General features: G+C 28.2%; 1 protein-coding gene across 1 annotated transcript in view; it reads left to right on the top strand.

The window, feature by feature from the left end:
- The window catches only part of LOC113375353 (dynein heavy chain 10, axonemal), a 46616-nt gene extending 21889 nt beyond the window's left edge, over nt 1-24727 (top strand). Inside the window, exons 31-71 of the mRNA XM_026615288.1 lie at nt 79-267; nt 1955-2127; nt 3593-3758; nt 3828-3986; nt 4229-4483; nt 4617-4874; nt 5033-5131; nt 5284-5407; nt 5471-5655; nt 5749-5841; nt 5903-6167; nt 6473-6687; nt 7494-7682; nt 7927-8020; nt 8444-8592; nt 9061-9369; nt 11730-11872; nt 12272-12467; nt 12600-12797; nt 12915-13059; nt 13376-13562; nt 14665-14857; nt 15547-15887; nt 17910-18131; nt 18936-19219; nt 19337-19491; nt 19554-19772; nt 19838-20111; nt 20195-20355; nt 20589-20724; nt 20793-20995; nt 21052-21253; nt 21428-21570; nt 21832-21993; nt 22078-22249; nt 22341-22475; nt 22555-22766; nt 22884-23051; nt 23882-24061; nt 24335-24481; nt 24581-24727. Of these exons, the coding sequence (XP_026471073.1) occupies nt 79-267; nt 1955-2127; nt 3593-3758; nt 3828-3986; nt 4229-4483; nt 4617-4874; nt 5033-5131; nt 5284-5407; nt 5471-5655; nt 5749-5841; nt 5903-6167; nt 6473-6687; nt 7494-7682; nt 7927-8020; nt 8444-8592; nt 9061-9369; nt 11730-11872; nt 12272-12467; nt 12600-12797; nt 12915-13059; nt 13376-13562; nt 14665-14857; nt 15547-15887; nt 17910-18131; nt 18936-19219; nt 19337-19491; nt 19554-19772; nt 19838-20111; nt 20195-20355; nt 20589-20724; nt 20793-20995; nt 21052-21253; nt 21428-21570; nt 21832-21993; nt 22078-22249; nt 22341-22475; nt 22555-22766; nt 22884-23051; nt 23882-24061; nt 24335-24481; nt 24581-24727 (7647 nt within the window). The remainder of the gene's footprint in view (nt 1-78; nt 268-1954; nt 2128-3592; nt 3759-3827; nt 3987-4228; nt 4484-4616; nt 4875-5032; nt 5132-5283; nt 5408-5470; nt 5656-5748; nt 5842-5902; nt 6168-6472; nt 6688-7493; nt 7683-7926; nt 8021-8443; nt 8593-9060; nt 9370-11729; nt 11873-12271; nt 12468-12599; nt 12798-12914; nt 13060-13375; nt 13563-14664; nt 14858-15546; nt 15888-17909; nt 18132-18935; nt 19220-19336; nt 19492-19553; nt 19773-19837; nt 20112-20194; nt 20356-20588; nt 20725-20792; nt 20996-21051; nt 21254-21427; nt 21571-21831; nt 21994-22077; nt 22250-22340; nt 22476-22554; nt 22767-22883; nt 23052-23881; nt 24062-24334; nt 24482-24580) is intronic.
- Nucleotides 24728-25129: the final 402 nt, after the last annotated feature.

Consider the following 25129-nt stretch of genomic DNA (forward strand, 5'->3'; position numbering starts at 1 on the left):
ACTTGTTATATATAAATTTTACACTTCTTCTTGGAACACCATTAACAAATTCTTCTATCTATGAATTTATAACTTTAGCTGAACGAAAAAGAGATAAATTTTGACAATAAAATTGGAATATTTATCACACTGAATCCTGGATACGCTAGTCGAAAGGAATTACCCGAATCTATCAAGATTCATTTTCGTCCAGTAATGTGTATTACCCCGGATGTAAATATGATATGTGAAATATATTTAATGTCCGATGGATTTATTCAAGCCAAGGTATAAAATACATGCATGCATATAAATCAATTTTATTAACCATAAAAATGTATATAGTTATTTATTTATTTACTCAATTATTTGTTTAATTTATTTAAACAAATTATTGTCAATGACACAGTGCCCTTATTTAAAATTGGCTAGTTTTAGTAACGTTTATAATATAAAGAAAACTATAATCACAATTCTGTCAGATGTTGATCGTCATTGTCACAGTATTTTGGCAGTAATCAGTTTAAACCTATGTCGCGCCTTCAAAAGTTTTTTTCTAGAAGCGGTTTTCTCATGTTTTTGGGAGACGTATTTATTGTTATTTTTATTAAAATCAGGATCAATTTTATTGAAATAATCAGGTGTTTGATGTAATTTTGATTGTTTATTCAATTTTATTCACTTTGGGACAAAATGTCATAGTACTATTTTTAGTTCATTAGAGGCCAAAAAACAAATTGAATCTTGTGAAATGTGAATGAAGATACCAAAAAATCTTGCATTTATTGCGAAAACCTTTACTTCAATTATTTATCTTGCATTTATTGCGAAACACCATTCCATTTTGTACTTACTTTCCCTATTTTTCTGCTCCTATGTAAGAATAAATATGATTAATAATATTGTTCTAACAATATTACAAACTTACAAACTAATATATTAATAATTTTGAACACGATAAGTTTTAACTATTTATTCATTTTCAATAATCAAAAATTTAATCTATGTTATGTCATTATATTTTGGAATTTACTATTTAATTATTTAATTTTTAAATAAAAATTTAAATAAATTGAAGAACTAGAATTTTTTGCTCAGGGAAATACGGACAAAATGGTATATATGGATAAAATGACACAGTGGCCCTAATTAAAAATTGGCTAGTTTTATTAATGTTTAAGCCATAATAACTCAGATGTTGAGCGCATTGTCACAGTCTTGTCGCAATAATTAGTTCAAACGTGTTTACACCTTGAAAAGTTTGTTTTAAATGTGTTTTTCTCATGTTTTTGTGGGACTTATTTATTCATGTTCGCAATTATCTCAATTAAAGTCAATTAACTTATGGTAGTGATTTTGATTACTTTATTGCAATAATCAGGTGTTTGGTGAAATTTTGAATAATTACTTATTTTTATTTAATTCCGTACAAAATACCATGCTTATACACTGGACAAAATAATGTAGAACTATTTCGCAAGTATTACCGGACAAAAAAACCTGTCAAAGGTGATTGACTTTTAACTTCTACTCTAAGTATGCAAGAAATAATTGCTAAAAACAGACTAAAACATCCAACGGTAAAAAGAAAAGACTTTTTACCCAAGGTTGGTTACGATGTAAGATTAATTCTTTACGGATTAAGGTTCTTGTGTTTATGTGCTAATCTCCCAAAAGGGACGAAACGATTTATTTGTAACCTGCTTTCTTAAAAATTATCATTTTAGTATGTCCTTATCCTATATTTCATTTTGGTCCCATTATATTGACAAAATGATTTTTGTAATAGGTTGCTTTTTTCTCAATAAATATGTTATTATAGTTTTTACAATGCACCAAAGATGAGTAAAAACGATTGAGACTGGTTATCATATTATGAAATAAATAAACATTATTAAAAAACAAAACACCATGTCAATTTGTCCATACCTCCCCTAATATAAATAAAATTTTACAAAAAATGTTATAATTATAGGCTTTGGCAACAAAAATGACAGCGCTTTACGATATGGCATCCAGACAATTAAGTAAGGCACATCACTATGACTGGGGTCTTTGCAGTATGTCTTCCGCTCTGCGCATGGCATGCTTGTTGAAGAAAATGTATCCTGATACACCTGAAAATGTGGTCATCATGAGAGCATTATGGTAATAAAAATGTTATTAATTCTATTTATTGATCAAGCACAGACACAGACTACTCAAATCTTAGAAAGACACGTCATGTATTATTTTCCTATATTATCGTAAGAGGATTGTAATTGATTTTTGTATTTTTAAAAGTAGCCAGTTGTATAATGTTTGTTTCAATCGCCACAATAGCTAGTGAATAATAATTTGTTGATGCGAAACATCTGGCTCAGAAATTACAAATATAATGTAGAATTTGACAACAAACACTTGTGTGTCCATTAAAATTATTTATGGAAGTAACATATTTTTAACTAACTAGTGGTGTATGGCATCGCGCCTTAAGTCAAATTGCTGGAACTTACCGTACCGTAACGAAATATTCGAGGAATATTAAATGTTTTCAAATAGATTATTATAAATACTGTAACTTATATATGTATACAGAAAGGTAAATAAACAAAATTAAATCAGCCGAATTTAAAATGAACGGCATTGTCTAATATTTATAAGAATTATATAAATTGATTTGCAAAGTTAAAATTATTTATTTGAAGTATATATGTGAGCTTCAGAACTATAGCTAAAATTAAAATTAAAATTCAAATTATTTTTGATATTAACTAACTATAGTTAGAATTAAAATTATAGTTAGATAATTTTATATATATATATATAGATAGATATCTATATATATAGATAGATATCTATATATCTATATATATATCTAACTATATTATAGTTAGATAATTTTATATATATAGATATCTATAGTTAGATTCAAATTATTTTCGATATTAAAAAAAAATTTTTTTGGGAAAAAATATCATTTTTTTTTCAAAAGCAATCGTTTCGTCAACACAAGCAGAAAGTATTTTGAATTATTCAAATCGGATGCTTAGTTCACTCAAAAACTGCCATTTTTTGCTGCCTGACCTGCTTTTGCCAAAAACTAATCACCACTTTTCCCAGTCATTACGAATTGAATGTTTTTTCGATCATTCAAATCGGATGCTTATTTATCTCAAAAAATCGATTTCTATTTTCTGCACTCTTTGCCCCGTATCTCCAAAATGACTGGACCTGCCTTTGACAAAAACTAATCAGCACATCTCCCTGTCAATAGGTATCGAATGTTTTTTGAACCATTCAAATCGGTTGATCCGTGCACCCAAGAACGTGAGCAAAAAATTGTATTCATACTTACATAAACACACACACACATACACACCCATCCATTTTTTCTGAAGTATGCCAAAATGTTTAGAAACCTTCAAAACGTGAAGACATGCACAAAGTTTCAATTTTGATTTTTGGACGATTACAATAACTTACCCTACGGGAAGTTAATAAACAGTTATTTAAATTCGACAGAATAATAAATAAATAATGATAGTCGAACACTGTGCACCATGTTTACAAACCATCCAATATATCAATATCAATTAGTATATTATAATATATCAAAGTTTTATAATTCCAGCGAAGCAAATTTTTCAAAACTGGTCGATGATGACATTCTAATATTCAAGAGCTTAATAAAAAGTTTATTTCCTGGATTGGACTGTTCACCAGTAATTGATCAAGAATTTGTTGATGTTATTACTAAAATATTGAAGGAAGATAACTTGATTTTGCTAGACATCCAAGTATTTACATTATTAAATTTGGTCATTGTACATACTCATTATATTTATTTTTACCTATCTATAATAAAGGTTAATAAAGTACAGCAGTTGAAACGTGCCATGATGGCTAAACATTCAGCAATGGTTGTGGGATCAACAGGTGGTGGAAAAAGCGTTGTTATACAAACTTTTGTGAAGGCGCAAATCTACCAGGGCATGCCAACTAAACTTATAACCATAAATCCAAAAGTATGTCTCTCTTCATTCTCAATTTTCATTACCACTTTAACAAATATTTAATGAATTTTTACTTCATAATAATTTAATAACAAAATTAATTATTATAGGTACACAGATATTGACTCTAAAAGAATGTAAACATTGCAGAAACAAATATAAAACATTTTATTTAATAATAAGATTTTCAAACATTTTTATTCATCATTTGATATCATTATCTGAAATGTGCATTAAGAATTTTTATATTGCAGGCATATTCTATCAATGAATTATATGGAATGTTCGATCCCATCAATGACGACTGGATTGATGGATTATTTTCTACTATATTTCGAGAAATCAACCAACCATCAGAATATCCAGAAAAACGCTATGTACTATTTGATGGAGATATCGATGCATTTTGGATTGAAAATATAAATTCTATTATGGATAACAACAAAATATTAACGTTGGCAAATGGAGAACGAATACAATTAGCAGATTCTAGTGCTCTTATATTTGAGGTATGTATACAAAATCGCTGTAAAATTTGAATTTAATTTTTGAAGTGCTTATTAAAAATTATATTGTATTTTGATAGTTATGACTTTGCTTTGAACAAATAAATTATCTGCAAATGATTACAATATTTTACAGGTTGGCAGTTTAGAATTCGCTTCCCCGGCAACAGTATCGAGATGCGGAATAATTTATTTGGATCCAGAACATTTGGGATGCAAGCCTTATTGGATGCGTTGGCTAGATAAAAATACAAACAAAAACGAGCGAATCTTATTCATATCTTTATATGATAAATTCGTTCCTTCTTTACTAAAATTGATAAGTTCAGGATCTATGGACACTCAAAAAATGAGACCTCTCCATTCTGTTGTTAAACAAACTGAATTGAATATGGTACATGTATATTTTTTTACACTAAAGTAATACCAAGTATAGCAAAACTAGTTTCATGTTAAATTTATTTTAAAATTTTCGCATAATTGTTTACTAATAAATGAGCGAAATGGATACCAATTTTATTTTTATTTGATAATGTTTATTTCAAATTTCAGATAGTGCAGTTATGTTTTATGATTGACTCATTACTACAAAATGTAAAGGAAGAATACCACAATGTGAACGAAAAATTGATTAACGCAACATTTTTTATGGTGAATAACCTAATTTCTATTGTATTCTATTTTTGTTTTTTGTTTTATGGCGCCGTGTTTCTTGAAACCAATAAGAGACTTTGCTGCTGCAAACTATAGTGCAGGTTTCTTTGGTATATACATATATATTAAAAATTTTCGTATATTTTTAGGCATTGTACTTTTCTCTTGGAGCAACATTGGAGCCGCCGGACAAAATATATTTTGACACATGCGCTAAAAAATTATCTGAAATGCCATTTTCAAACGAAACCACTGTTGAAAATGTGTCGCTTGGTAAGAAATTAAAACAAAAACATTTAACTACCGTTAACATAATTATGAGTTGATTTCTTGCAGATATGATACCTACTTTTTATCCGTTATTATTTGATTATTTTATCGATGTACAAAACAAGGTTTGGAACAGTTGGGAAAGCTTAGTACCAAAGTATATTTATGATTCGACTTGCAGTTCTAATGGTCTTTTTGTTGAAACTGTAGATACATTAAAAACGAATTGGTTTCTCAATCTTATGAAATCGGTAATAATATTGCAAATTTCGAGTTTTGTTTTTTCGATTTATGTGTAATACTTATATTAATAACCTGTTTTATAATTATTTTCATGTTTTCAGGTTAGAAGACCTAGTTTACTGATAGGCAAGACTGGAGCTTGTAAATCAACAATTATATTAAACTTCTTAAAAAACTTAAATCCTGATATTTATGTAAAAATCCATAAATTATATTCGCAATATTTGATCAATAATCTTATAATTTTAATTTTAGAATTGGTCAAAGATATTCTTCTCGTTAAAAACCTCTGCACTTGACGTACAAAGGCATATAGATTCATTAATTTCAAAGAGAAATAATAATGTTTATGGGCCACCGTTAGGAAAAAAACTTGTAATATTTATCGACAACTTGAGCATGCCCCGAGTAGATATGTATGGAACTCAGCAACCACTGGCACTTTTGAAGTTCATTTTTGAAAAAAATGGATATTTTGTACGGAATAAACAATTTAATTGGAAATGTCTCAAGGATATATGTAAGTTATTATTGACATGTTTATTCTTTTATATTAGTATTTTATTCAGTAGTTTATTTGATAAAAAATCGATTAGCTATAACGTGTAATTAACTAAACGAATATAATTGGCTATCTTTAATTGTTATTTTCACGGATACCAAATATTTATAGGATGATGTTATATTTAACAAAATTGGGTTAAAAAATAAGTTTTTGTACACACATCAAATGTAAATTATTATTAATTATTAAATTAATATTAATTTAAGTTATTAAATTATTAATAACTGTATATTATTATTAATATTACTATAATTCTCTAGATTTCTTAGCTGCTACTGAAATTCGATCTGGCTGCACGAATAAAGTTGACAATCGTTTTATTTCAAAATTTGCGGTTTATAACATAAGTCTTCCGGATTCAAAAGTACTCTACCATATTTATTCTTCTATTATTTGTGGACATGTTGAGATGTTTTCCGAAGAAATTAAGTCAATCGGTGGACTAATCGTCTCGGCAACTCTTGATTTATACGAAGTAAGTATACTTTGGTTATAAATATAGTTATATTAATAATATCATTTATTAAAATCAAAAATAATTACATTTTGATAATTATGTGACATTAAACATAAACTGAGAGACTTATTTACTATTTTTTATTTTGCTCATGGGGTCTAAACTAAGTTATGCTTAGTTAGCAAAGCAAAGCAAAATCTGGCATCACCATTAATTATGAAAATAGCAATAAACACAATTGCTCTATAATTACAATTAATAATTGTAATTAGTATTGTAAAAATATTTAATTTGATATGAATGGAAATGCCACAGGATATTAGATCATAAGATTTAATGATTACCCTTCATTGCACAACAAAAAATAAGAGCAAATCTGTTTGAAAAAGAAAAACATTTTCTTACCACTTTTTTGAGTTTCTCGAATTTTGTAAAAACAGAAACATTCAAAATTTTAAGATGAAGCTAGAGAAAAGTCTATAAAGAAGATTCTCTGAAAATTTCAAGTAAATCGTTTCAGTAGAACTCGACAAATTGTGGACATGGCGTTGAAAAAGATTACAAAAAATGAAGACAGGTTTGAGTAAAACGTGTTTAAAGTTTCGCAAAAGGAAAGGAACAAGAGGGTTATCATCGTCAAATAGCTGTATCTCCGAAAAAAATTTGAATTTTAAAAAATTCTCTCGTACACATATTCTTGAATAGTTGAGCTTCGAAAATATGAAAAAAAGAAAAAAAAAACAATTTTTTAAAAAAATTTCACTAGAATACTCTCTAAAATTCATTACTGAAATTAAATTTGATCTTGGATTACTTTCTTACAGAAAATTATAGTTCAATTGCGACCAACGCCAAATAAATTTCACTACACCTTCAATATAAGAGATTTATCGAAAATTGTGGCAGGACTCTTGATGACAAAGCCCAGCAAATTCTTAACGCTACGGGAGTTTGTTCGTGTTTGGCGTAATGAATTTTTGCGTACTGTTTGCGATAGACTTAGCTACAAAGAGGTGAGAATTATATTTTTATTGAAGATTTATATATTACATAATATATTGCATTATTATTTTTTATTTTTTTCATTTATGGACCTCGTTTACTTAGAGCATTTTTTACCTACAACATTTTTTTATGTTTTTTCTTCTAAATATATCTTCTCATACTCTAACCTTTCTTTAATTTTCACTTTTATTGATATTCAAATTTAACTTAACAACTCAAATTATATTTAATTACAACTCTATTTGTTTTTAGGATTGGAATGTGATGCAGCATGCAATTGAATCTGTAGTGAAAACACACTTTTCTGAACAAATACAAGAAAATTGCTTGTCGACAATCGCAGATGGTAGTTATCTTACATTTATGAAATAAATTGTTTGTATCATACATTTACAGATACACACATATATATATATATATATATATATATATATATATATATATATATAAATATATAATAAACTATACTCGGCTGTGATTTTTCACTCTTCTACCACAAATTCCTATTTTATAATAGTCATTTTAGAAGTTTTTAATTTTTTTATCAATTTCGATAACAGATTAATTATCGGCTTTTTGTGTACATTTTTCACTGAATTTTTATAAACATTTTTCTAAGCATATGCAAAAGCTTAATTCGCTCCAGCGGTAAAACCGGTAAAATATTTCCTAGAAATATTTATTTTCGCCACGTTTATCGGGCCAGCTGGTATATATATATATATATATATATATATATATATATATAAACATGTGTTTATTTATTTAGAACCACAAAGATCGGAAATGTCAACGCCTGAATATGTTTTGCGCGACCCCATATTATTTGGTGATTATCGAAATGCATTAAATGATGGTGAGGAAAGGTACTATGAGGATCTCCTTGATTACACATCTGTCTATTATTTATTCCAAGAAGTAAGTTCATTTTATACTATTTATGATAATTTAAGTGGTGTTTAGAAATCAATAATAAAATTTAATTTTCAAGACCTATTTTTGTATTCTAACGTTACGATGGTTTAACATATTCCAATACAGTATTAGATTTTAAAAACCATGTCTATCTCGATGCACAGCATTTCAATAAATTGCAATATATAATTTTACTTATTTTATTTGCATTATTTGTTTTGATTACGGATTATTAGTACTATACTTATTATAAAAAGTCATTAACATCATATTGATCTCAAATTTAATTTGGCAATGGTTGACAAAGTTGTACTTGGCGATATATCATAATGACGCGTTAGCTATATTGCACAGATAATAAAGATTTTAGACAGTTTCCAGCGTGAATTTAGAATTTACTATTGCTAATGAATAACGGAACTATACTTATTAAGATAGCTTTTTCTCAAAGGTATGTCATAATCTTTCCAGATACTAAACAATTATATGAAACTCGTCGGGAACCCTTACCTGGTTCTGTTTGAAGATGCCCTGGAGCATTTGACACGGCTGCACAGAACTTTGAGAATGCACTGTGGGCATGTGCTAATTGCAGGAGCCAATGGCACTGGGAAACAGAGCTTGGCAAAATTGGCATCTTACACCGCTGGTTGTCAAGTATTCGAAATTATTATTGACACAGGATTTGACATAACTTCTTTTAGAAAAGACCTTAAGATGCTTTTCTATCAATTAAGTGTTGAAAATAAAAAGTTGGCGTTTGTCTTTACAACTGACCAGGTATGTAGAACTATATGTATATTGAGTTTTAACTAATGTATGATTAAACGTTGAATTATATCAGTTAGATTTTAATAGACCCTTAAAGAAAAAAATAATTAATAATAAATAAATATTAATCAATTTATATAGGAATTATAATTGAAAGAGAAGTGAACATGGAAATTTTATTAAATCGGTACTCAATCATAATATGTACAATTATACGTGATGATTGTTTTTGATGTTCTTAATGTATTTAGGGTAGCGCGGAGCACAAAAGTTCTGTTTGATTTTCAGTATTTATACTGTCTCTACCAAATGAACTACATCGCAACAAATAACGCGTATCAAACAATTAGCAATCAAAGTATGTTCAGTAATATTCCCAGATAATTCTAAATTTTAAAAAATTGACCAAAGCGATATAAAAATGTTATGGGCACATTGTTTACAAATATTATACGTATATAATCTTTATTCGATATTTATAGAAATATTCTTCAGCAGAGTTGGAATGGATATTAATTAAATTTATCTCATAGAAAATTGTTTCTTTTAATTCAATAACATTACATCTTATAAAGCAATTAAATGCCGTATACTTCAAAATTATATTCAAAAAAACTACCAACGAAACGAAATACTTTTGTTGTGAACATTGATATATTGTAGTTTATCTCCTGATACCGACTTCATAAGAATTAAGGTGATGGCCGGTTTTGTTATACATCTTTTTCCTTCTACTTTAAAAAAGTATTGTTAAAAAAATGATACTTGTTGCGACAATGGCGGTGGACTTTTTTATCCGCTGACCTTTAAGCCCCGCTCTACTCTATTACTATTTGAGAGAACATTAACTACTTCTTATTGATTAATGATATCTATTAAAGAGACGAAAGGTAATAAATTTACTAATTGATAAATAAATGTCACCAATTTTTAATAATTTCGTGAGTAATTTAGAGTTTTATTTGGAATACATAACAATGAGAATTTGGATACAAGAATTTATTTAGCGCTTTATTATATTAGGTTGTCAAATATCTCCCTTCCGCTTTTTTGCTCTTGGTTTATAATACAAAAAGGCGGAAGGGAGATATTTGACAACCTTAAGTAAATTGTGATAAAGTTTATACTATTTTATAAACACTGTTAATTATTATTCTTAATCAATTGATAAACTGTGAAAGCTACAAACATCTTTATATAATGTTTCTGAATCATTATTTTGCTTGATCAGCTAATATAAATAAATAAACATATTTTGAGTCCAAAGAATCCTATGACACTCCATTATTACTATAATTATCAATTATGAAATATATTTAATTATTAACTTCCCGTAGGGCAAGTTATAGTAATCGCAAAAAAATCAAAAATGAAAATTTTTATATATCTTTACGTTTTAAAACCTTCTAAACATTTTGGCATACCTTAGAAAAAATGGATGTATGTGTGTGTGTGTGTGTGTGTGTGTGTATGTATGTGTGTGTATGTATGTGCGGATACAAATTTTCGTCGACGATTTCGGGGACACGGATCAACCGATTTGAATAATTCAAAAAACATTCGATTCGTATTGGTAAGGAGACGTGCTGATTAGTTTTTGGCGAAGGCAGGTCTAGCCGTTCCGAAGATACGGGGCAAAAAGTGCCGAAAACGGTAACTCAGTTTTTAAGAGAACGGAGCGTCCGATTTAAATAATTCAAAAAACATTTCACTTATATTGACAAGATGAAGAATCGATAAAATTTTCATGAAGGTAGGTCTAGCGGTTTCGGAGGTATGGAGGAAAAAGTAAAAAAATGAGCCATTTGGCGGTCAAAAATGATCATTAGACATATGCACATCAAATTATCAGATATTTTATAGAGATTTTAACAATAAGTATACATTTTGTTAACATTCCTATGGGTTCCGTACCAATGTTTATCCGTTAGACGGCGACGCGGCGCTTACGCGCTTTATATTTTGTCCCTATGCAGTTAAAGCAGTACGATTGCTTTGAAAAGAAAGTTCAGATCTTCCACAATATGTCAAAATAAAAAAAAAAAAAATTTCAAAAAAAAAAATTTAAAAAAAAATATTTTTTTTTTAATTTTTTTTTTCAAAAAAAAGTAATTTTTTGTCCAATTTATAGTTTCTCAAAAATCTTATTTTTTCAAATTAAGTTTTTTTCAAAAATGTTAATCGTTTTTAAAAAAATAATAATTTTTGGTACGGGAAGTTCCAGCAATTTGCCTTAAGGCACGATGCCTTAATTTCCTTAAGACAGAATTCCACTTACAGCTAGTTATAAAATATATATTAATAATTGTATTATAAAGTAATAGTAATAGTCAGTCAAATGCGGATAAAGGAGCAGTATAATATTGCAGGTTACCGATGAGGATTTTTTCGAACATATAAATTTTATAGTTTCGAATGAAATGATTCCAGGGTTGTTTACTAAAGAAGACGAAGTTACTCTATTAAATGCATGTAAAATTGCGGCTGAAAAGGAAGGATATTCAACTGAAACGTAATTACATGAAATATTTTTATTAGCGAATCTACAGAACTAACTCAAAGTTTTCATAGTTACACAATTAATGAAAAATTTTATATAACAAATAGATACTAGACTCTGTTCAAATTATAAAATTAGTAGAAATGCTTTTGATTTGTTTTATTTATATCGCATAATTACACAAAAGTTAATATGCATGTTTCATATCGTTTCATATTTCTATGTAATATGTTTACATTACATTCGTATTAAATTATTATTCAAATTTAAAATAATATTTTTTTGATAATACGAGTTGTATACAACACAAGTTCGAATATAAATTATTTTCTTCCAACAAATTGCTGTGCAACAATGTAGTTGAAAAATTTATTTGGACATATTGTAAAAAATATTTTTTTTTTTATATAGAGAAGAAGTTTGGTCCTATTTTACAAAAAAATGTATTGATAATTTGCATGTTATTCTAACAATGTCGCCTGTAGACAACGTGTTAAGGAAATATTGCAAAGATTTTCCTGGAATTATTAATAATACAGTAATTGATTGGATCTTCATGTGGCCTAAAGAAGCCTTGGTTGCAGTAGCAAATGTTTTCTTCGCTAATGTAAGTTACATTATAATGAATTCAAGATAATAATATGCTTATAAATTTCAGCAGTAAATTATAATATTATACGATAATATATAAACATACTACGTAATTTCTAAATAATTTTTATTATGATTTTTTATTAAGAATCTAATCATACCAAAAGAACACAGAAGCGAAGTGGTCCAACATGTGGCTGAAGCACACTTCGGTATGGAAAGATTTATTCAAGAATATTTTACAAAATTTAACAGAAGGAATTATGTAACACTCAAGCACTACTTAGATTATATACAATCTTATTTGTTGTTACTGGAAGATAGACATAATTTTACTGCTGAACAGGTATAATCTTATTTATAAAATATATGCAGATTATTGCGATAATAATTGTACGGATTCTAATAATAATTTCATATAATAATAATAGTATTATAATAATGAATATTATATTGTCATAAGTGCGTTAGATTAGCTGGAGGCATTAACAGAATTGAATTGGCAGCTTTAGAACTAAAAAATCTAAACGAAAAATTAGAAAAACAAAGTATTGTTGTGAACAAGCAAACAGAAATTTCTCAAACATTACTAGCAGAGTTATCCGCGGGTAACTATTACGCACTTCAAAAAAGGGCATATTTGCAAGCTTTATATTATTATTTTAAAAAAAGCATTTTAATATCTTACTTATTATTTTGGAGTTTAACGGACAGATTTTAGGTCAATGTAATTTTGTTTCTTGTCTTTCATTTATTTCGATTGCACGCCAGCACTTATATACAAATTTCACTTTCAATACAAGGTTTAATTTATTTGCAAAATTACTTACTAATATGTTGTAGAAACTATATTATATGGAATATAATATGGAATATAATATAATGTAGAAACTATATTATATGAAAACTAATTTTTTTTTGCAGAAAAACTGAAAGCTGCAGATAAAAAACGTTTGGCTACGGCAAAAAGTCTGGAGATAGCAAATCAAGCTAAACTTATTGGTGTAGAAAAAGCGGAAGCAGGTTCAGCTCTTTCTAAAGCTTTGCAAACACTAAATTTAGCAAAAGATGCTCTAGGAAATTTGGATATTGAAGACATCTCTAAAATAAGGTAATAGTTCAATATTACTAAAACTATAATATTCATCTCTAGTATTCGTGAAGAAAATATTAAATATATTTATATTTTATATAATGTTTTTATAATTGAATTGAGAATTGATAACAACTGCGCGACACTAAAATTGTTCCTGAGATGTTATGATGGTTTCTCAGTAATTCGAGGACGCTGATTCCGAAAACAGTAACAGAAATTTGCTAACAGCTCTAGTTTTTGAGATATGCCATCATGCTAGTTTTGCCTAAAATTACAATAAAAAATACAACATAATTCATTTTATGCCTTCAAAAGTCTTTATATATGATTTTCGAGCATGGGCAAGGCCTGACCGATTTCGTCACAAGCTCCAACAATTGTCAGCCATCGTGTGGATGTCCCATCTTCCTTGATATTGCTCCTCCAACGTCCTGATGATCCCAAAATTTTCCAAAAACCGTTCTGAATAAGAGTACGGGTGATAAATTCAAACCAATTACATCAAATATATCAGTTTTTAATTCTTCCGATCTTTTCTCTTAACGTTGGTTTCTGCATCCATTATTTAGTAGACAGAAGATGTTTATGTTCTAGGTTGTTCATTATTATCATGGATATGGGGTGTAGGGGTATTTACCATACAGAAGAAACAATCGTCGTGATGTATTATCATTTCTTTTTAAGTAGTTTGTTTAATTTAGTCTTAAAGTGGTTGAAATACGATGTCTTCACACAGTTCGACGTAGGTTTCCGGTATTTGTCAGAAACATATTAATCACAGATGTAACAAAAACTATCTGAATTATACACACAACGTCTAAGAGTCAATACCATACCGAAAATAGCAGATAAAACTCTTATTTATTCGTTAAACTGCAATAATCATAGCCAAAATGACTAATTGGGGTAGTCCCCTAAAACTCAAAAACGAAAAAATGGAAGGTATATTTTAAATCAGCGTGCAATTCTAGGTATATTAAAAAAGTTCAAGAAAAGAAAAGTTTCTTTTTTGTCGCGCAGTGTAATTTTCCAAGTTTATGACTTCAAAACTTGATTGTGTGTGATATTTTTATATTATAAAATATTTATTATAATACTAATGTAATGTTAATTTTAGTTCAATGACAACGCCACCGGACATAGTGCAATGCGTGTGCGAATGTGTTGTCATTTTAAAAGGTCTGAAGGAAGTATCTTGGAAATCCGTAAGGACAATGATGAATGATCCAAATTTTTTAGTGTCCTTACAAAAATTAAATTGTGATGATGTTTCTCAAAAACAAGTTGGAATGATCAAGGCGCATTTGAAGGTTTGGATTATAAAGTATATGTGAAAAATTACTAAGGACATAAATCGTTGACTTTTTATGAAAATTTAGCAATAATGGTAGTAAAAGATTAATTTTTAAGTTTAACTAACGTGAAATTTTAGAGATTCATTTATCATCTTTTAAATACGTCATTTCAAAAATGTTATTTCATTCATAAAGATGTATGTGAGCATCACTTCATTGTTATTGTTTTTATGTTAATTATACTCATAACATTACATAAATTACTTATACTCATATGATAATATTGAAAACGGACTAGACCAATTTAACCCTCTATGGGCCCGTATAACCTTCAGGTCACTTTCCATTTTTTTCTATATTTTACAGAATAACTATGGCTTTTTGCATGAGATTATGCATAAATCTTTATTTTATAACGTTGACCAGAGACGACCAATATTAAGATTAATGACCTTTGCTAAGCTGTTCAACCTGAAATAACTAATAATATTTTGATACACAGAAGTGCCACCATTATTGGCCGCTGTGACTTGAAAATCACATATATCGTTAATAACAAAAAAATAGTTTAAACACATTTTGGCTAGATATCCTTATATGTACGAGATATCCTCGTACTGTGCGCATTTATCTGTACTACCTTCAGAACTACGCATTATTTTTTGAAGTTTCAACTTGCAGTTACTTGTAATTTATATTCCTAGATATCTAAAATGCTGGACGAAACGCAAATGGGCAGTAAAACAGGATACTGTTTGTTGCGTTTTGTGCGCGCAGTGTTATCATATTTTGCTGTTGCCAAAGAGATGAAACCAAAAAAGGAACATATCAACAGTCTGGTCTCGGAGCACAATGTCGCCATAAGCAATCTGTGCAATCTAAACGCTGAAATAGAGAATCTAGAAACTGATATAAATGCAATGGATAAACGATACAATGATGTAGTTGCCCACAAACTGCAACTGCAGGAAGATGTGGATGTCATAATAGAGCAACTGACTGTCGCAGATAGATTAATCTCTGGGTTAAGAATAGAGCAGAAAAGGTACGATTGCTTATGTTCACTCACTTGTTGTTATTGGGAGTATTCATATTATAGTTGTTTGTTTGCCAAATTGACGTAACTTTATACAAAGAACAAAAATAATATGAAATTATCAAATTATTTTTATCTTAAGAAAATTTCAGTATTCTAGTATTACCAATAGTTTTTGCTCAAAATCACTTTTTCACTAAAATGCTCTTCAAACGTTCATATATAATATTTTCTATAATGGGAAAGTTTGATGCATATTATAATTAAATTAAGTTGACTGTTATCTTTGGAATTTACAACAGAATGTCTAGAAATTGTCGTAAGCGAGTTATTTATTTATTTATTTATTTATTCATAAGCAAGCCGTAATCAATAATAATAGATATTATTTCAGGCTCTTGTCAAGTTAATAAATATATTATTAGACATTTCTCTACGTATTTATGCAAGTAAAATAAAGCGTAATTTTTAAAATTAAAATTAAATTTATATTTTTATGTGAAACCAACTTTCTGAGCTTTCTAAGCTTCTAATTCATTTTAAAGATTTCATAATATCATAATCATTAAAAAAAAAACAGTTTAACTAAGGTGACCACACGTTCCGGTTTGGCAGGGACAGTCCCGGATTTTCACCTTGTGTCCCGGGTTTTTTTGAAAGCAATATTTGTCTCAGATTTAGTTCTTTTGTCTAGGATTGTCCCGGATTTCGAATTATCAGATAACAAAATTACAACAATCCATTAAATATTTGATAATGTTATATACAACGAGTATGCTTGTATGAAACAATACGTTATGAAGGAGAAAATTGCCAAATTAAAATTCCAAAAGTCGATGAAAATAGCCCCTCACAGTAATAATTATGTACTTTAATTTTACCAAAATTACCAAAAATGATGAAAACAAACTTTTTGAACACCTTGTACACGTGCTAATTTTTACTAAAGTCAATTATAAAAAAAAATGATATAATATAGCATATAAGAAAATAAAGTCCTATTAAGAGTCAGTTATGCTGATCGAAATAAAACATTATAGTCAAAAAAGGAAAATTAAATCAGTATTAAAATCATATTCAAGATATTCAACACTTATATAATACCACCCCCCCCCCACTCCGAGGGGTCCCGATTTTAACGGTTGGTTGAAGTTGCGTCCTGGTTTTGACTTTGAAAAATATGGTCACGTTAATAGTTTAACACGTTAATCGCCACGATAATATCAGAGAAATGGGTCATGGTAACTTTGTTGGATAATTTAGTTAAAAAAGTATCAAGGAAAAATAATGTATCAAAGAAAAATTTAGTTTGACAAATTTCCAAGAAAAACTCTTTTCTATGACACGCATATATGACTGACATGGCTTTATTTTTTTCTACCAGCCGTGTCAGTCTTATATCTAAGCCAAAAAAAAATCTGGTATTCCTTATAGGTTCCTTAAAGGACAATCTTTCTAAACTTACTGCAAACGTATCGTTTGCGTCGAACATGTGTGATTGACGTTGTTTTGCTTTTGTCAGAGGCTAATGTAGAACTTCTTAGCGTCAGACACATATGTCTGCTGTGGCGGTTAATGTATTGATATTTGATAGATCAAAAATTTCTTGTGTTTCTGGATTCTTATTCGTAATATCGTACCAAACACTAAATTTATTTATTTTCAATAGCATATTCGGTCAGATATTAATTAATTCCTAATATCACAAACATACCAATTTATCATAATCTATTTTCACAATTTAGCCAATCATTTAATATTTGTCATTTGCTCTAATTCTATATTTATGCTTTTTATAAAATTAAGTAATATTTTGAAATCCAAGAGATTATTTACTTAATACTTTCAGTGACTTATTGTTACAAAACCTGAATGACGACGCCTACAAATTTTTAGTATTTATGATGTTTCATCCTTTATGGTTTTTAATTTCTATATGAGTTAAAATTAGTATGTTCCTATAATGTTATTCTTTTCATACCAAATAACTCTTAAAACACATGTGTTAAAACTATATACTTTAACAAATAGATGGCAAGAAGAACTAAACACTCTGAGGCAAAACGAGAAAACTCATATTGGATCATGTTTATTGACGGCTGCCTTTCTGTCCTACGCTGGTCCATTCAATCTAGAATTCAGATTGAAAATGATGTATGACAATTTGTTAAAAGATATCATAAATCGAAATATTCCTGTAATTGAATCATATGTCATTCACCAGCAGTTAGTAAATGAAGTTCACACCAGAAGGTAAGGTTGATTAAATTCTTAGATTTAGGATTTGTATTTTTTATTCAAATTGATCACAGCATGAATTATCGAGTCTAACATCAATCGATTTTTATTATATGCATTTTATTTTTATAAATTATGATAAAGTTGTCAAAGTACGATTATAAATAAATTTATTATGAATTAAATTGAATTGAGTAAAAAAATAAAAATCTGAAGATAAAACAATTTTTGCTAGTGCATTTTTGTCAAAATCAGTAATTCAAGCATAATGAGCTTACACGTACAACAAGCATTTGAACTGATTGTGAGCAAAATGTAACTAGTAAAAATCACATCATCTTTAGCTTTTATATTATTTTACTCGATTTTTTTTTTGAACTATTAAGTAATTTACATTTTACAAGCGTCAACTTTTAATGGAACTTGCAAACACACTTTAATACTTTTATTGGGTGTTTCAAAGTCCAATTTTGAAAATTTTCAATTTTTAGTTCATCAAAAAGTCTTAATTCTTGAAGGCCTGGGGCAATTGTTTCAATATTTTTGATTGTGGTCCTAGAAATGTTATTCGTCGTTATGATTCCAAAAAAATAATAATTAACCACAATAACACAAAAATGGTCTCAATTTGACTAAACCTCTGGACTTCACTTGTAAGCTTTGTTTTTTTTGTAGCTTCCAAGCGCAAAGCAGAGCTTTGGTCAAATTGCAACTATTTTTGGGTGTGGTTAATTTTCAAACTACATAGGAAGATTTTTTTTATATTTTTTTATGATAGTTACTATGAATACTATCACCTTTTTATATAATATTGTATAGATGGAATTTGGAAGGTTTGCCGAGCGATGAATTATCTCTTCAGAATGGAATATTGACCATTTATGCATTGCGTTATCCTCTTTGCATTGATCCTCATCAGCAGGCAATATCTTGGATTAAAAAAATGGAACAACAGAATAATTTGAGAACAGTTACGTTTGTTCAACCTGACTACATAGATCAATTAAAGCAAGCCATTAAATATGGATATCCTATCATATTCATCAATATTGGTGATTATGTTGACCCAGTAATATATTCGATATTAGAAGAAAGCACTTCAGGTAATGAATTGAGAAGACTGGAATTAGTATTGTAGAATTTACACTACATATATTTTTATTGCTTATTATTTATTACATATACATATATTTTTATTGCATATTATTTATTCATTTTAGTTTCAAATCCTAAATTGAATGACTTATTCGAAAATGAAAAAAACATTGGTGATGATGGATTTAGACTCTATTTTACAACACAGCTTGGAAATCCAAATCTAAACACAAACGTGTATGCAAAGTTATCAGTTATTAATTTCAGTATATCAGAAAATGTAAGCTAAATGTGTATAAATATTAATAAAAAACTAACTAATAAAATTATGTATATTTCAAGAGTTTAGAAGAAAAATTAATAAGTATTGCAATTCAGGAAGAGCACTGTGATGTTGAAAATGATTTCAGTTTGCTTGTGAAGGAAATAAGTTTAAATACAACTCTGCTCGAAAAACTCGAAAATACGCTTTTACAGGAGATGTTGACTCCTACAGAAAATATAATACACAACGCAGAGTTTGTTTCTTGTTTGGAAAATATAAAGAAGAAAATTTCCGATGTAGGTATCGGGGAGGATAAACGGATAGCTTAAATATATATACTATTTCTTATTTATTTTGATAGGCCAAAAGCAATTTAGCAGCATCTATGAATAATTTGAAGGATATCAATGAAGTCCGAAATAAACATCGTCAAATTGCAATACACGGTTCTACATTATTTTTTGCCATATCCGACATGAGTATTGTTAATAAAGTATATCAGTTTAGTCTTACAACATACATAGAAGTTTTTAGATTTTCATTACGACAAACAACTGCAGATAATTCTATCTCTAGCAAATTGAAGAAAATTATTCATACACTTACTGAAAACATTTACTGTTATGCATGTACAGGTATACGTACACACATACACACACAGATATATATATATATATATATATATATAATGTGTGAATGTATACATACGGTTTTTTAGGTATTTTTGAAAAACACAGAATTTTTTTCTCGTTTCTGTTGGCAATTAAAATAGAACAGAACATAAAATTAATATCAGAGCAAGAATTAAGATTTTTTATTCAAGGTTCGAAAATGACTGAAAATTTGCCTGTTTCGTGTCCGAACTGGATTACAACTGAGGTTTTTACTTCATAATCCATTGCAAATCATATCACAATTTTCGATATGTAATATTCTAGTATTACAGATTTGGAATAATATTCTAAACTTGAGCAAGGACTTTCTTCCTCATTTCCAAAGTCTTCTAAAAGATATTGTCAGAAATAATGATGTGTGGAAAAGTGTAAGTATTTAAATCTTCAATATATCGTAACTCTTCAATATATTGTAAGTTTAATTGTTATTAATTTTAGTGGAATGATGTTGATACACCTGAAAGCATCCCATTACCAATGAATTATGATAAGTCGCTGACGCCTTTTAGGCGACTTATGATATTGCGATGTTTCCGCACGGATAGAGTTTTTCATGGTGTTATAGATTTCATAGGTAATATTCAAATTCAAACTAATATTTAACATTTATTATATAAAAGCATATATTTCTATTTGATTTAGTTTCGTCTTTGGGAGAAAGATACATAAAGCCTCCAAATGTGTGTTTTAATGATATTTTCAATAAAACTTTGGCGCATATTCCTATAATTTTTATGCTAACATCTGGATTTGATCCAACGAATAAACTCATAAAATTAGCTGATGAGTTAGGAAGTGATCGCTTCAAATGTAGAGAAATCTCACTGAGTAGAGGCCAAGAAGAAGTAAGAAATTAAGTAAATTATTTATTTTTGTAAATAAACATGTATTTGTAACCCAGTTGGCTATGGACTTGGTGGTCACTGCCGCTGAACAAGGAAGTTGGATTTTACTACAAAATTGTCATTTGTTTAATCCAATTAAAGATAAAATGGAAAAATTGTTGAGTATTATGGAAAATCCGCATCGGGATTTCCGTTTGTGGATTACAACTGATACAGCGGGCGCTATACCCATAGAAATTTTACAAAGGTGTTTTACAGGTGAAAATATATATTTAAAAAATTATTTATTTATTCGATCGAACAAATATATATATTACTAGCAATAATTATTCATTTTTGCATAACAAATATTTAAGATAAAACATTTGCAACTTCAATAGTTTTAATCAATGTAATAATAATACATTAATATTTTTTTACCTATGATTCCAGTTGCAACGGATCTCTCAAGTGGAATAAGATACAATTTAAGAAATTCTTACCATGATTTATCGCAAAGCATATTAGATAAATGCCCTCATGCTGCTTTCAAAAGCTTAGTTTATGTGTTAGCATTTTTTCATGCAGTTATTCAGGTAAATAACACTTTATTAATTTACATGACTTCGCGACGTGATTTTTGTACATTTAAAATAAATTTCAAAATATTAACTTTTCATCAAATTTATCCAGGAATATCAATATTGAACCAGTATCAAATCCGTGTTCTTGAATTTACAGAAAATGCACGCTAGAAGTATTCATCTATTTATCCATTTTTGTGAACACATTCGAATCATATATAAAAACAATAAAACTACAGATCAATTAATTTTCAATCTTAATTTGAATTATAGGAAAGAAAACGATATGACAAAATAGGATGGAATATAAATTACGATTTTAGTGAATCGGATTTTAATATAAGCGTACAAATTATCGATTCTTATCTCGCACAAATACACAAATTGCAAGATAATAATATAAATTGGAAATGTTTAAAATATCTAATAGGAGAGGTTTGTGAAAACAAAATTGTGAAATAGCACCCAACATATTTGATTATTAAATACCTAGTTTGTTTTAATATTTTTTTACCGCAGATTATATATGGGGGACGTGTGCTGGATGGTTTTGATAATCGTGTCGTGAAAACTTATTTGAACGAATACATGGGCGAATTTATATTTGATCCTTTTCAACCATTTAATTTTTATAATGACAAGAATGTGAAATATACAATACCACATAATGGAAATAGAGAATTTTATTTAGGTATTTTGGCAATTTCCATATTACTTTTAATTTCACTCACATATAAAAATATGCACACATTTATATATTTTATTTATATACATATTTATAGATTATATAGACTCCCTACCGCTTAAAATAAATACATCTGAAGTTATTGGCTTACATGTTAATGCCGAAATTAAATATTCGACGAAAGCCTCAAGGGACATATGGCGATATTTGATGGATCTTCAGACACAAACGAGTAAATATACAAACATAAAACATTAATATGTTTATTTTAATAAACATTAATATGTTTATTATTTACCATGTTTCCATAGGTGAGGTTTTTGACAAAAATATAAAATACCAAACTGTCCAATCTACTGCTCAGAATGTATTAGAAAGAGTACCAAAACTATATGAATTGGAGAAAATTCGTGAAACATTTGACATTAACACAGCTCCAACTAAACTAATTTTAATTCAAGAACTAAAAATGTTTAATAAGCTGTTGGACAGAATGTCTTCATCATTGAACTTGCTACTAAATGTAGGAATTGAAAAATAATTTATATATATATATATATATATATATATATATATATATATATTATATATATATTTAATTTATATTCAAAGCATATATATTAATAATTTATTTAATTAGGCACTTAATGGAGAAATAAGCTTGGATCCAGATTTGGAGTGTATAGTAGAATGTCTATTTATTGGCCAGCTTCCTCTTTGTTGGAAAAAACTTGCTCCAAAAACCTGCAAAACTCTTGGGAGTTGGATGGAACATTTTGAAAGAAGAATCAGTCAATACAATTATTGGGTAAATATTCGAAACAATTTCAAATTATAGTACGATGTGTATAATATTTACTATTGCATATAAAATCTAATTATATATTTAATATATTTTAAATATTACTTTATATATTTACTCAAATCTACAAACATTTTTCTTTCGGACGTGCTTGTATCTTCAAGCGAAAATAAAAATGCAGTCGCCTCAAAAGCCATAAAATATCTGTCGAATTGATATTATTTGGGAAACAAATTAAATAATCAGTGTAAATAATAAGAATAAAATACTTCAGAATAACCATATAAATACGAACTTATTATATTATGATGTATGTATACAAATACTTACTTTCAGTATTCAGTATTTTCCATAAAATTAATTTCATTTAGTGTTTAATAGACAAAGACACCTTTGCGATGAGCTAAATTTATAAATCAAAAAGATAAAATAGGATTTTTGTAGCATATTATATAATTTATGGTGAGGATCACTGTGACTAATTAGATATAAGCGGACTGTAAATTATAAATATTCCATCACCATAAGATATGTGAATAAATCCACTATTTAGTTTATGATATATATTGAACTTTACTCTACGGCCTTCTTTTCTCGTTACATTTGCTAGTCTCTCTTATTATTATAAGTTACAGGTATTTATACTCATACAATTGTATCTCCTATCCCAAAGGGTCCCGGGTTAAATAGAAAAAGCCCTGGTCAAATTTTGACCAATTTAGTTTGAATTATTTGTGATTTCATGGCGATCACTAAACTATAAAATATGTATAATTACGTGATGATCGATATAAATTAATTTGTATATAAAAATTAATCATGATTTGTAAATGAAGTGCACAGTAGGTGAACCTTCTATTATGTGGTTATCCGGCTTGACTATTCCGGAATCCTATCTAGCAGCAGTAGTGCAAATGGAATGCCAAAAACACTTTTGGCCTTTGGAGAGGTCTACATTCTACACCACTGTAACCCCTTATACTAGTTATGATGAGATATCAGGACGACCGGAGAAGGTGAGTCAAATTAAATATAATCCCACTGAAAGTAGCCGTGTGCATGAAAATTGCATCAATATTTCATTCTAATTACGACAATAATGTGTTAATAACTATTTTTTATTTATCATGCGATTTTTGTTACAATTTGCTATTAATATTATTGCTTGTATGATCTCTTTTTGTTAAGTCAATATCTACTGTTTAAACTAATAAACATATCTGATTTACCACATCACTTTATAACAATACATACTGTTTTAATAACGCTTAAAATGTACAATCACCTAGGGATGTTATGTTATTGGACTTTACTTGGAAGGATGCCAATGGGATATAAAAAGTATGTGTTTAAAAATGTCATCACCAAATGTACTTGTAGAAGAAATTCCTATAATTATTGTAATTCCTACACTTCAACAACGATTGCATCTGCAGGTACTTATATACTTGTTGCGCAGAATTATTCATTTCAATCTTGTCATTGAGTATTTTTTTAATTAAGATATAAAATTATTAAAAATTGTTTAAATTTAGAACATGTTGCGTACACCAGTGTATATAACATCTCAGCGCAGAAACAGTATGGAGGATGATATTGTGTTTGAAGCACATTTAAGAACTACTGCGCCATTGTCCACATGGATTTTACATGGAGTTTGTTTATTACTAAATACAAATTAAATGTTAAATAATGTTTTATGTGATAGGTTTTTCATGAAATATTTATTAAATAAAAAAAAATGTTTTTACCAGATTGCTATGCTTATTATTTGATTATATTTAGATTTTATTTAAAAAATCGATATAAAATGTATATGCAGGCCCATAAATTAATTATGATTAATAAAGAAAATATTTGAGATATAATAATAAGTTGTCATGGAATTCTAAAGTTGTGATTTATCAAAAATATTTTATATATTTGTACTGATGATGAATTACTATAGGTATGATTGTATATGTTTAGTATGATGCCCTATTAATAATCATACAAATAATATTGTTTTTTATCCAGGGTGATCATATGATTAAGTATATAATAACTTTTTTTATCACAATTACTGACTAGCTCCCTTAGCGTGT

Source organism: Ctenocephalides felis, unplaced genomic scaffold (assembly GCF_003426905.1).
Source record: "Ctenocephalides felis isolate EL2017-DRISC unplaced genomic scaffold, ASM342690v1 CF-g0.4_SCAFFOLD_01886, whole genome shotgun sequence".
Taxonomy (NCBI): domain Eukaryota; kingdom Metazoa; phylum Arthropoda; class Insecta; order Siphonaptera; family Pulicidae; genus Ctenocephalides; species Ctenocephalides felis.